General features: G+C 45.1%; 1 protein-coding gene across 1 annotated transcript in view; it reads left to right on the forward strand.

Annotated features, from left to right (window-relative positions):
- kalrna (kalirin RhoGEF kinase a) overlaps positions 1-14059 on the forward strand; it is a 303497-nt gene that overhangs the window by 255864 nt on the left and 33574 nt on the right. The window contains exons 39-41 of the mRNA XM_056610756.1: positions 11139-11339; positions 11765-11838; positions 12225-12368. Of these exons, the coding sequence (XP_056466731.1) occupies positions 11139-11339; positions 11765-11838; positions 12225-12368 (419 nt within the window). The remainder of the gene's footprint in view (positions 1-11138; positions 11340-11764; positions 11839-12224; positions 12369-14059) is intronic.

Genomic DNA, 14059 nt, shown 5'->3' on the forward strand with positions numbered 1-14059 from the left:
ATTGCGGTGTGTGTTTTGTGGCTGCGTCAGTCTGTACGGCTGTCTGTACGTCTGTGTGTTTGTGTGTGTGTCTTTGGCCATGTTTGTGTGACTATGAGGAGGGAGTATAGCTGTTGTCGATGGATCAGGACTCACTGCTGCCACTGCTTCAATGGAACAGGTGAGAACGGACAGAGAGACGGGTTGGACTAAAGAGAGAGAGAGGTAAGACCAGAGAGAGAGATAGGTGAGACCATAGAGAGAGACAGGTGAGATTAGAGAGAGAGACAGGGAGTCTAGAGAGAGACAGGTGAGAGGGAGATAGGTGAGGCTAGAGAGAGAGAGCCAGGTGAGTCTAGATAACTGTGTCAGTGTTTCAGTAACTCTTGTGGTTGAATGCCCTTCTGGTAAGTCCTTTGGACAGCGCGTCAGCTGGATAAATGCAGTGTGATGCGTCTCTATGGGAACCCACTGCACACTCAGGAACCTTAAGAATGTGTGAGGAGTGACCCAACTTCGCTCTACACACCCTCACAACCCAGTCTTGGCTGTTGGAGGACAGGTGCTTGTGTGTGTGTGTGTGTGTGTGTGTGTGTGTGTGTGTGTGTGTGTGTGTGTGTGTGTGTGTGTGTGTGTGTGTGTGTGTGTGTGTGTAAATACATTTGAATTGCTGTGGAATGAAGAGAAGAACAGGTTTGTAAAGATGACCTTTCTGATATTACAAAAAGACAGAGAGAGAGAGAGAGACAGGTGAGACTATAGAGAGAGACATGGGAGGAGAGAGTAAGACAGGTGAAGGTCAACTTTTGCAAAGACCAAACTACCCTAAATATATTTTTTATCATCACATGACTCACATGTTTGCGTGTGTGTGTGTGTGTGTGTGTGTGTGCGTGTGTGTGTGTGTGTGTAAATACATTTGAATTGCTGTGGAATGAAGAGAAGAACAGGTTTGTGAAGATGACCTTTCTGATATTACAAAAAGACAGAGAGAGAGACAGGTGAGACTATAGAGAGAGACATGAGAGGAGAGAGTAAGACAGGTGAAGGTAAACTTTTGCAAAGACCAAACTACCCTAAATATATTTTTTATCATCACATGACTCACATGTTTTCGTGTGTGTGTGTGTGTGTGTGTGTGTGTGTGTGTGTGTGTGTGTGTGTGTGTGTGTGTGTGTGTGTGTGTGTGTGTGTGTGTGTGTGTGTGTGTGTGTGTTTGGGGGGGGGGTGTGTGTGTAAATACATTTGAAGGGCTGTGGAATGAAGACAAGAACAGGTTTGTAGCAAACGACATTCTTTATATGAGAGAGAGAGAGAGAGAGAGTCAGACTGAGTACTTGTAGCAGTATGCTGCTGGATTGCCAAGTCGTGGTTCCTCTCATTTCCTCGCATACAGATGGGTGTGTGTGTTGTGGTCATAGAGAGAAAAAGGAGTGTCTGGCCTGTTAATGTCTAACTGTCCTTATTCAACTGTGTGTTGCTTCTGGATCACTAAGCTGTCCAGAAATGCACCTGGGTTCATCTGTTTCTACATACTTGACGTTCTTTTCTGCAGGCCGTACTGAGAAGGTAAACCTTCAGCCTCCATCACCAGTGAAACATCATCAGTGAAACACCCAGTTCAAGACTTCTCAAGACGTCTTTAATGTCACCCCCCCAACTGTTTACTGATACAGTTGCATACACATGCAACTGGACACTGTTGGGCCCTGGGAGCCCTGGGAGCCATGCTCAGTGGTGGAGGAGGTGTTTACCTTGGTGGTTAGGATGAGGAGGAGTTGTTAACTTCTTGGTTAGGGTGCTGGGTTGTTACCTTAGTGGTAAGGGTGCTGAGGTGTTACCTTAGGTGTTAGGGTAATGGAGGAGGTGTTTCATTAGTGGTTAGAGTGAGGAGGTGTTACCTTAGTGGTTAGGGTGCTGGAGAAGGTGTTACCTTAGTGGTTAGGGTGCTGAGGTGTTGCCTTAGTGGTTAGGGTGGGGAGGTGTTACCTTAGTGGTAAGGATGCGGAGGAGGTTTTACCTTAGTGGTTAGGGTGCTGAGGTGTTACCTTAGTGGTTAGGGTGAGGAGGTGAAACCTTAGTGGTTAGGGTGCTGGAGAAGGTGTTACCTTAGTGGTTAGGGTGCTGAGGTGTTACCTTAGTGGTTAGGGTGAGGAAATTTTACCTTAGTGGGGTGTTTTTGTGTATATATATGCTGATTATTTTGCATTCAAATATTTCCTTTATCTCTCTTCTCTTCAATAGAACTATTCATACCAGCAGTCCGTGTGTGTGTGTGTGTGTGTGTGTGTGTGTGTGTGTGTGTGTGTGTGTGTGTGTGTGTGTGTGTGTGTGTGTGTGTGTGTGTGTGTGTGCACGCACGTGTGTGTGCGCGCGAGTGTGTGTGTGTGTGTGTGCTATGTCCTGGCGCCACCTGGGCCACAGGAGAGAGGGAGAGAGAGAGAGAGAGAGAGAGAGAGCGCTCCCAGTGTCCACCAGTAATGTGTGTGTCTGAGTGTTGGTCATGTGGTAGCAGGGAGGTTCATCAGCAATAGAAACACACAGCTGGAGGCATGGTGTGTGTTTATCGAGAGTGTGTGTGCGTGTTTGTGTGTGTGTGACAGAGATCCCAGACAGTAGTCAGCTCCCCTCTGCTCCCCCTCCTGCAGGTTAGATATTAACAGGAGATGAAACACAATGTATTCCTCACGTCATGGTAGCGGTTAAAGGTCAACCACACATCATTGGCGAGCAGTTGACCCCACTGGTCATCACTGTGTCTCTCCCCTGGTGGGGGACAGGCATGTAGGTCCTCATACTGCCTCCAGGGGTTCAAAATTACTTGCTAAAAAACGACAATTGGGTGTATCAACCAGGTTCCTCCTCCTGGCTCCCCTTTAGTCCCTTTCCATGTTTCAGAATGCGGCCTCAGTGTTCACGTGTGAACATGTGGGTTCCAGTCAGCTGAGCCCCAGCTAAGCAAGAGGACTTTGCATGGCCCTCTGGATGCTATAAACACTGGGTGTAGCATTATCATTGGTACACACTCAGTACGTTTACATGCACAGCCTAATCTGATTAAATTTGTTGGCGCCATTTTGATATTTATATTAGAAAATTAATTGAAATTAATTATTAAAATAACAATGATGAAATAATTATAATATTTAAGTTCATGAAATATGGTTTACAGTATTTCTCAGTCGCTTTGGTACATTTCTCCGATCAGAATTGAAATTCTCAAAACTACCAGTTCAATCTTCACATCATTGTGTCACTTGTGCACATCAAAAAAGCATTTTCTCATTTATTTGAACAAGTTGCAAATGCTTTGGTACATTCATGCAGGTGATTATGTACAATTCTCTGCTCTTTCCTACATTATCAATTGCTTATGTCATGTTGATCAAAGTGTATTGTAATGGGTCTCTATTGAATAGTCTCACCCCCACAACATTTAGGCATTAGGTCATTGCATAAGTCTTTACATGCAAAATAGTTGAACAAGTTGTCATAATATGTCAAGCATATTTCTATACATTTCCATTCAGATTTTTTTCTAAATCTGTCCTGAATTGGTAAATTGCTACCAGGTGAATCTTGACCCTCTCTAATGAAGGAAAATGTGTGAAGTGTTAGATCAATCATCGATCAACCAGTTTACTGAAATAGCTCAAAAGTGCATCGCCTGAACCATGAACTGGCAAGTATATATATAGCTGGAGCACAACACGATGTTTCATTGTCTGACAATGGAAGGACAAGGAATTGGACAGGGTCAACAGCCAGAGAGAAGAAGAAGAGGAAGAGGAGTGAGGCTGCGTGAGAATGAGAATTTGTGGCCCAACAGACAGGAACGTAAGGAGGTGTAGGGAAAACTGCACTGTAATTCCTACAGCAATTACCCTAAGGAGATTTTCCTATGTTCACATTTTTAGCAATGACATGGTCTGTCAACAAATTACAGTACAAACAGTCAAAGCGTAAATGTGAATCTTGTCCAGTCTCTTGCAATCCATCTCCCACATACACTAAGGTGTAACTTACAATTTACAATAATTGTCTTCAGAACTTCAGCCATAGTTTACATCAGAACATCCCTCAAGAGTACACTGTTATATTGACAACATGACTAAGCAATTTGACTGTCTTATCCGCACACAATGACACAAGGACTTGTCATTGTGATGGCACTGACATGTTCATTGACACAGATATTTACTTTTGAGAAACAAACTAAGGATTTTGAGCAAGAGACTGGCTTTTGCATGAAATCCATGGTGTTTTGCTATTTGTACGAATTGTTTTGAGATATGCACTTACTGTTTTGCAAATTTCAATTCTGATTTGAGAAATGTACCAAAGCGACTGAGAAATACTGTAATAGTATGCTGAATTATGGTTTACAATTATGTAATTCTGTGTGATAACTGATTGAATGCCATGTTCTGTCTGGCCAATTGGGCGTGACGTCTGACGTTCTGATATATGGATGGGTTAGGTTACCTATGACCAGGTGGAGCGGAAGTGGCAAACAATTTTTCAACCGCGCGAATGCGATAAGGATATCTTCTTTGTACTTTTAGTCAGAAGGGAACAAATATATCGATCTATAATTCAAGAAGCGCGTTGTCCGGATTTATCCGCTCTCCCGCTGAAAAGCTGCAACTAAAATAAGTTGAAAAATTGCCCTCTGAAACGTCAGACAAAGAAAACTTGTGGATTGCATCTTCGATCTGTGCTTGGAAATCTTTGTACTACGTTCAGCATCCACAACTCCCACACAAAAAGAAAGTTGAATTTCTAAAGAAACATGGATTTTGTTTTGCCTGTTTGACAAAAGGACATCTCAGCAAAACATGTAAGAAACGCCTGACATGCCACTCATGTGAAAACTGGCCTCCAGCTGGCGCCATAGATACTAAAGCACCTGAAGCACAGAAATCCTGCTTCGAACCATGTGTTATGAAAAACCTGTGAAAACCTTCAAATTATGTGGACTGGAACTGAGCAGCCTTGATGGCAAAGACTTCATTGATCTTCCAGAGGTCTTTACACAACGCGCGATTCCTGTAGTGAGTGATCAAAACATCCCGAGGGAAGGTAGATCTTAAACAATGTCTTACCTAAAAGAGGTCAAGTTGAACTCCATCAAAGCTGACGTGAGTCTGTTGATTGAGACGAACATCAACAAAGCTATGGAACCACTCAAGGTCATCAACAGCCAAGACAATGGCCCATATGCTGTTCTGACACATCTGGGATGGATAGTAAATGGCCCACTGGGAATCAGCTCACATGTTGATAAACATGGACGACCACAGGTAGACAACGTATAGAATATCAGTGACTCACTTCGCATTCTTCTGATCCAACAATACAATCAAGACTTTCCATAATTGAACTATGAAGGGAAAACCAAATATTTGTTTCGAGGATAAAAGCTTTTTTGCAAATCATGTAAGAATCCTTAAGAAAAAGAGACGTCATAATGACATCCGACTTCCTTTCTGTAAGGATGATCTTCGAATGCCAAATAATAGGCAAATGGCTGAACAAAGAGCATATAGCCTTAAGAAAATACTTGAGAAGGATGAGTCGTTTAAAGGTTGGGTATGGGATTTGCGAAACGCCAGCAGATTTTGAAAATACACGACTCAAATGGTCCTACCCCCTCTCCTTCGACGCTGACTCTGACTCCACCCATTCCAAGTACATGGACGCGCAATCATGCACGAGCGAACAGCAGGAGCTTTGTAAGATCAACAGCAGATGCGTCAAAATGGAGCGAGTGGCAGAAAGATCTTCATGGGATTTCAGAATTGAAAGATGCAACAAACCCATGGATTTTGACGTCACTGACACCCAATTACACCACTTCTGCGATGCCAGTGAGAGTGGCTATGGGACTGTCAGTTACATAAGACTTACCAGCAGAGGCAGACCTCCTCACATAACGTTAGTGATGGGGAAAGCGAGGGTGTTCAGATCTCAGACTCCTTTTTCTGGAGTGATAGTACTTCTGTCCTGAAGTACATTCTGAATGACACTCAGAGATTCAAGAGTTTTGTGGCTAACTGAGTATCTGTGATTCGTGACCTGACACAGAAATCTCAGTGGCGTCACATTAACACTGATCTCAACCAGGCAGACAATGCGTCTAGTGGAATGCGAGCTGATGCTTTTCTGAAAGAAAGATGTTGTTCCAGACGGTCGAGACTTTCTGGCCAAATGCGAATCTGACTGGCTGAAACTTTCCACCGAACCACTGGTACTTTCTGACGAGGTAAAGAAAACTGTTGTGGCCTTTGCAAAAACAGACCACGAAGACCCTCTGACTCACTTTATCGAATCCTTCTCATCATGGGACAAACTCATCAGATCGAAGGCGTGGCTTTTGAAGTTCAAAGTATTGCAGCATTCTTCAAGGAAAGTGATCAATTCCAAAGGATAGCTTTTAACAGTTACTTTATTTGGTAAAGTATTTCGGTATGGTAAACTGATGACTATGAAGCAAAAGGAGGTTGAAGCGTGTCTTTGCACGTGCAGAGCGTCTCCCAGCTGACCAAAGCTATATTAACCCTATCCTATGGGCTGCCAAGAGATTCTGGCTTGCTCTGGCTCCAACCCTCTGTTATGGTATGGATCCGCAAGGCCCGGAAGTAGTGGGAGGAGCCGGTGTGACGTATTACCCTCGGCCTCCTCACCTGTCTGTGGTGCTGCCCTCTGTGGATGAAGCTGTTATTGCAGCCTTCAGTAAGGTCCTGCTCCCCTTGTGGCTATGTATAGTATTTACAGCTTATATGTTTGGTCCTGCTTTCTAGGGTCTATGTGTGGGCAACTTATGTTCTTAAAATATGTAACAAAAGGGACTCTGAGACACTTGATCCAATTGAAAAAAGCAGGTACCTCACACAGTGCATCAGTTTAATCAGAATATGTGTAGGACAAGCAGCTATCCGACCAGCAACTGTCTGCGAAGGATTTTACAGATGCTGAGGAATCACTTGTTGCTTATGTTCAACAGAAAGCCTTCAGGGTTGAAGGGAATGCCTTAAGAGCAGGCCAAGCTGTAAGAAGGAGTAGCAGACTATACAAGTTGGATCTCATTCTTAATGATGGAATACTGAGAGTGGGAGGTAGATTGAATAAGTTGGCAATGCCAGAGGACTTCAAACAACCAAAACAGAAAATGGCTGATTTACCGCTCATACGCAAAACACCAGATCTCTTTCACTCACACTGGCTTGGACTATTTTGGGCCCATAGAAGTCAAGATTGGTCGTAGCAAGGTAAAGAGATACAAAGCCTTGTTTACATGTCTTGCCAGTAGGGCTTTAGAGTTGGAGATGGCTTACTCCATGGATACAGATTCATGTACCTCAGCCTTACGAAGATTAATCTGCAGACGTGGTCATATCAAAGAAATAGTTTCAGACAACGGAACAAATTTATGGGCGCAGAGCGAGAATTAAAAGAAGCACTTGCTCACCTAAACATGAATAAAATACAGGATTCAATGAATACAAAAGGCATCAAATGGAGTTTCATAAAAAAAAAATAATAACCCTTTACACCATCCGAATGGAACAGACCTTGAATGATGAATGTCTTCAAACTGCCTTGTGCGAGGTGGAGGCAGTTTTTAATGCCCGTCCCATTACAGTAACATCTGGAGACTCTAAAGATCCTGAACCCCTAACTCCAAATCACCTTCTTCTCTTGAAAGGAAAACCCATGCTTCCACCTGGGCTCTTTTCCAAGCAGGATAGATACTCTAGAAGAAAGTGGAAACAGGTTCAGTACCTATCAGACCTCTTCTGGAAAAGATGGACATGGGAGTATCTTCCCCGAATGCAGGAGAGACAAAAATGGAATGAGGTCAAAAGAAATCTGAAACCTGGAGACATAGTACTGATCATAGATGAGACCACTCCACGGAACTCATGGCCTGTGGGACGTATCATGGAAACCTTTCCAGATGCAAAGAGCTTTGTACGTCAGTGGAGGCTTCTCCAGCAAGGAGAGGAAAGAAGATCCTCCTTAAAATTGTTGAGAATAAAAAATGTAGATTGCCCAGACTACTAATGAATTAATGCCCTTAAATATGACTACTTTAATGCCTTTGTATATGTAATCTTCGTTTCCCTTGGTAAAGGGATATTAGCACCCCGTATCGCCTATTGACAATTACTTCAGGGAGGACGTTCCTCCCTCAGCCTCCATTGACTCCCATTCATTTCCCCGAAAGTGTCGGCGGCCGGTGAAAAACATGAGTGGGAGTGACTAGCTAAGGGATCTGGATCCCGCCGACGTCCGTTGGCTGCGCTATGAACCAATAAGCAGGAGCCCTAGCTGTGGAGTAGCCTCTAGGGAGGGGTTATCCCCCCAAGTCTCGGCTCCGAGAACCAACAATGGACCTATTAAAGAACCAACAAACCCGCTCAGTCGTATGCCTCGTTTCCACCGAGCGGTGCGCTACTGTTTGTTGCGGTACAGTGCGGCTCTGTTCGGTTATATTGGTGTTTCTGTAGCCCGCGGGCTGTGGAGCCTGCGGCTGGGCTGCGTGCCTGTGAAGAGGATTGACTTGATCTATAAATTAAGTCCCTCAATGTTAATTGGCTTAGCACCATGACCAACATTCTGAAACAGCCATTAACATCCACATTTGCCTCAAACAATGTTAGGCTTACAGCCCATGCAAATAGTTGTGAAATAATTTTCTTGCTGTTCTTTTAATTGTTTGTTATTCTGACTATTCTGTTTGATATTGTGAAAAGGATGTTAGTGAATGACTCAGAGCAGGATGCATTTAAAATGGCATCACTTGGTCTTATGTCTTCATTTTTCTTAAAACAATTGTAGCTGAAAATAAACATCGCCAAATTACAACCAATAGCTTCAGTCATTGAGGGCAAAAATAGGTCCAATGCTAGTCCCAGATTTTATTATTTAGCATTACAAACAGCTATGCTGCCCACCAGCTTTCAAAGTACAATGCTGCCACTGGTGGATTTGTATCAATCCACATAATTATCCCTCCCTGCTATTTTGTAGTTCCCCAAAACACCCTGAAACAACTTGAGTCTAACATACTTAGGCCACCATACGCCACTAACAGTGCAAGCAGGCCAATGGCAACCAAGTACGCAGTCCTTCCTCCTTCCCTTTAAAAACCACCAACCGCCACTTTTGTACGTCGCGTCGAAGTGAAAAGCGGCAGAGGCGCTCCTCCGGCGCCGGAGGGATTGTTGGCGCATACGGCATCAATCCCTTTCTCCTCCATGTTGCGGTTCAATCTGGACTTCAGTCAAAGCCAAAGTTTCTTTCCCCAAATTCCTTCTCAACCATGGCCGAGATAACCCCATTACGAGTCTATACTTGTTGTGGAAGTACCAGAGAGTCTGAGAACTCTATATCCCCGTCAGTTCGGCCGCGGGGCAATGAATGAATAAAGATCGTAAACACGTCGGAAGACCAACATTCAGAAAAACATGTACTTTAAATTCATCCTTGGGTGAAATCAAAGCGCATTGTGAACTGAATGCATGTTGATGATGATACACTTCTTATAGGGGGTAACTACATTGGCACGACACCGGCTTCCTCCATCTTCTGCGCCACCTTTTTAAATCAAACGCTGTTTCTCTTTTTCCGACGGTGACAACAACACGACTACCATCTCCGTATACTTCCGGCTCACGGGGCCCTGGAAAAGATCTTGTGGAATGCGCAAAATCCAATTCCAATTAGATTTACCATTTAATGGGACAATCAATCTAATAATCTGGCGGTCGTAATCCGACTATGAGAAACCCGATTCGATTCGATTTTAATCTGATTGAGGTGAATACATGCATTTTAATAATCCAATCATATTCGGACTAAACCAATGATTTGATTTTCTTGAGTGTCGCACTGACTGGGTGTAGTATTAGCAGCCTTAGTACACATTGTGTGTAGATGTAGGATATAGTGTGTATTATTCTGTGTGTATAACATAGTGTCATATATTGTTTGCCGTATAAAATAAAAAGTATATTGTGTGTAGTATATTCCGTATACTTTGTAGTATATTGTGTGTAGTATCTAGTGTGTAGTTTACTGTGTGAATTATATAATGTGTTGTATATTGTGTGTAAAGGGCCATTGAGAGAGCTTGAATTTGAAAGTTTTAAAACACAACTGTGTGTGTGTGTGTGTGTGTGTGTGTGTGTGTGTGTGTGTGTGTGTGTGTGTGTGTGTGTGTGTGTGTGTGTGTGTGCTTATTCAATGACAAGAGAGAGAGAGAGAGCGGGAGATGAATCAGCTCTTTGATAAGAAGAACACTGACACTAGTATTCTCCTTTCACACACACCTCCCCAAACACACTCATACACACACCTCCCCAAACACAAACGCACACCCACACCTCCCCCAAACACACACCCACACACAACTCCCCCAAAGACACACGCACACACCCAACTCCCCCAAACACACACGCACACAGACCTCCCCCAAAAACACACACACACTGCTCCCCAAAACACACACTCATACACACACTTCCCCCAAACACAAATACACTCACACCTCCCCAAACACAAATGCACACACACACCTCCCCAAACACACAAGCACGCACACACACACCTCCCCAAAAACACAAGCACACACACATACATACCTCCCCCAAACACACACGCACACACACACCAATCCCAAACACACACGCACACACACCTCCCCCAAGCACACACGCACACTCCCCAAAACACACACACACACACACACACACACACACACACACACACACACACACACACACACACACACACACACACACACACACACACACACACACACACACTTACCGCCCCCCATGTTCATGATATAATTGAGGATAGTTGATGGCCTAGGTCATACTTTCCTTATCTTTGAGTCGTAAGCTGTTATTTACTTCTATTAGCAGACACTGTAATCTGAAGCAGCCATCAGTGAGTTCAGAGACCATGTGGGAAGGTAGAGAGAAGGAGCAACAGGACTGTGGACTCTCTGATCCCTGAAGCTGATCCCTGAGCCTGATCCCTGATCCCTGAGCCTGATCCCCGTGCCTGGTCTCTGAGCCTTATCCCTGAGCCTGATCCCTGAGCCTGGTCTCTGTTCATGGTTCTTACGTGTCTCTTGTGTGTTTCAGAGAACTATGTGGTGAGCGGTTCAGAGGCGAAGAGCGACTCGGTGGCCCACCTTCAGGCCAGCCAGAGCTCCCTGCCGGTGCCCTCTCCGGGGCCCAAGCGCTCGGCAAACACTCTGAGGAAGTGGCTGAGCAGCCCGGTGCGGCGCCTAAGCCAGGGCAGCACTGTCAAGAAGCCCGCCAGCGGCAAGAACAAGAATACCTGTACGTACCCCACCGTAGACTGTATCTACGGCGCTCCTCTGCACCGTCATCTTATTTATCCGGCCGGTTGTGATTGATTGGTCTATCTCGTACCGTGCAGAAATCTTTTTATTAATCTTCAGAACAAATGAAAAATTAGCTTGACAAATTGGCCTGGTCCCAAGGATAGTGTGTACCCTGAATAAACACTGGTATCCATACACCCTTTATAAACCGATATACCCTGAAAATATCAATACCCTCTGTTATCAATACCCCCCTGTTCCTCAAACTGTTATTTACCCTAAACTATCCTGGTTATACTTTGAATATACCATGAATTTTCCCTGAATGTACCTTGAATGTACCCATGCACCACAATAACAACATGTTATGTATCAGAATATACCTATGTGTGATGATCGGTTATTTTGCTTGACCGACAGCTCGGGAGGAGGACAGGAAGAGCATCGACCTGGGTCAAGCTGATCTCGCCCACCAGGATGAGGTCACAGAAGAGGTAATCAATCACACCCTCGGTGCGCTAATAGCCCTAGGATTAAGAGCTAGGTCTATTGGTAATGTTAATAGCAGCTGTTTATAGCTGGTACTATTAGCAACCCTAGCTGCTGCTGCAAGCTACCCTAGCGGATGGTGCTAGCAGCCCTACCGGATGGTGCTAGCAGCCCTAGTTGCTGCTGCTAACAGCCCTAGCTGCTGCTGCTAGCAGCCCTAGCTGCTATTACTAGCAGCCCTAGCAGATGCTACTAGCAGCCATAGCGTTCAGTGCTAGCAGACCTAGCTGCAGCCATAGCGTTCGGTGCTAGCAGACCTTGCTGCAGCCCTAGCGGATGGTGCTAGCAGCCCTAGCTGATGGTGCTAGCGGCCCCTCTCTTGTGTCTCCAGAGAGCAGACCGGAAGGAGGGCACTCTGGTCAAGTCCTCCTCTGGGATGCAGAGCGGCGGAGAGGAGGAGCAGGATGAGGAGACTCACACACCGCTGCCCCCGCCCATGAAGATCATCAACGACCCAACCACCCAGGACGACAAGGTAGGAGGATCAGAGGGGGAGCGGGAGGGTTTGTTATCAGTGGAAGTGGTCACCCGAGCCTCTTCTTAACCTGATAGTTGTCCTTCTGACAGGGTTATGAGGGCTGCATGACACCTCAACTCTCAACTGGTACCATCAACCTCATTGGTCAGCTTAGTAGAACTCTGGAAACACAAATCCTGGAACAATGATGTCCCTTCATTCTGATTTAAATAAATTACTGATTACTGATTAACCAGAGAGAGGGAATCCAGGTCTGTGTTGGCAATCTAATATCTCTGCATGCCCTGTTAGCTCTGTTTTAACTCTTAGCTAGCGCATCTGAAAGTTATAACGTAGCTCTGTAGATGATGCATGTGATTGGCTGCTTCCAGCCCAGCTTCGGTTGTGTTTGCAGCTTGGGCTGTGATTGGCTTTAACCCAACAGCTTTTCTTTCTCTCTTTCTTCCAATCACTTAATAATCTTAATGGTTGATTCCCCACTATCACCTCTCTCCTCTCTGCAACTCTTTGCCCTCCTCTCTTCTCCCCTTCCCTCTCCTCTCCTCCGCTCTCCTCCTCTCTCCTCTCCACTCCCCCCCCCCCCCTTCTCCTCCCCTCCTCTCCTCTCCTCTCCTCCCCCCTCCTCTCCTCCTCCCCCATCTCCTACCTCAGTCTGCTGCATTGCGTACCTCCATGCAGGCTCCAGCTGATGTCCCCAGTGCCTCAGAGCTGGTTAGCACCATAGAGAAGCTGGTTAGGTCTAAGATGGTGAGTTCAGGGCATGGCCGCAGACCTTCTCTTCCTGGATTTTCTCATCAGCCTTGGAGATGACATGTACTCCGGACTGTTGGAAGTTGTAGAGCATGTAAATATTTACATAAAGTAAATGTGTAGGTACATACACTCAGTATTGTTTAGGTGTGTTGAATTGTGTGTATGTAGGCATGTGTGTGTAAATCATATGTGTGGTGTACATATTCAAATAAACACATTTGGAGGAGAAATCCAGTATGTGTGAGTATGTTGCATGTTTATGTGTGTGTAAATGTTGTATTGTATCGAGTTGTGTTTTGCCCAGATGTCGTGGTGTGTTGTAGCAGGCAAATATATAATAATACTGTATATATTAAATCTACCTGATCTAAGACACCTGTATGTGGTCTCAGTCATCCTGGTCCTGTATGTGGTCTCAGTCCTCATAGTCCTGTATGTGGTCTCAGTCCTTTTGGTCCTGTATGTGGTCTCAGTCATCCTGGTCCTGTATGTGGTCTCAGTCCTCATAGTACTGTATGTGGTCTCAGTCCTACTTGTCCTGTATGTGGTCTCAGTCCTCCTGGTCCTGTATGTGGTCTCAGTCATCCTGGTCCTTTATGTAGTCTCAGTCCTCATAGTCCTGTATGTGGTCTCAGTCCTTTTGGTCCTGTTTGTGGTCTCAGTCCTCCTGGTCCTGTATGTGGTCTCAGTAATCCTGGTCCTTTATGTAGTCTCAGTCCTCATAGTCCTGTATGTGGTCTCAGTCCTTTTGGTCCTGTATGTGGTCTCAGTCATCCTGGTCCTGTATGTGGTCTCAGTCATCCTGGTCCTGTATGTGGTCTCAGTCCTCATAGTACTGTATGTGGTCTCAGTCCTACTTGTCCTGTATGTGGTCTCAGTCCTCCTGGTCCTGTATGTGGTCTCAGTCATCCTGGTCCTTTATGTAGTCTCAGTCC

Source organism: Gadus chalcogrammus, chromosome 16, assembly GCF_026213295.1.
Source record: "Gadus chalcogrammus isolate NIFS_2021 chromosome 16, NIFS_Gcha_1.0, whole genome shotgun sequence".
Lineage (NCBI taxonomy): Eukaryota > Metazoa > Chordata > Actinopteri > Gadiformes > Gadidae > Gadus > Gadus chalcogrammus.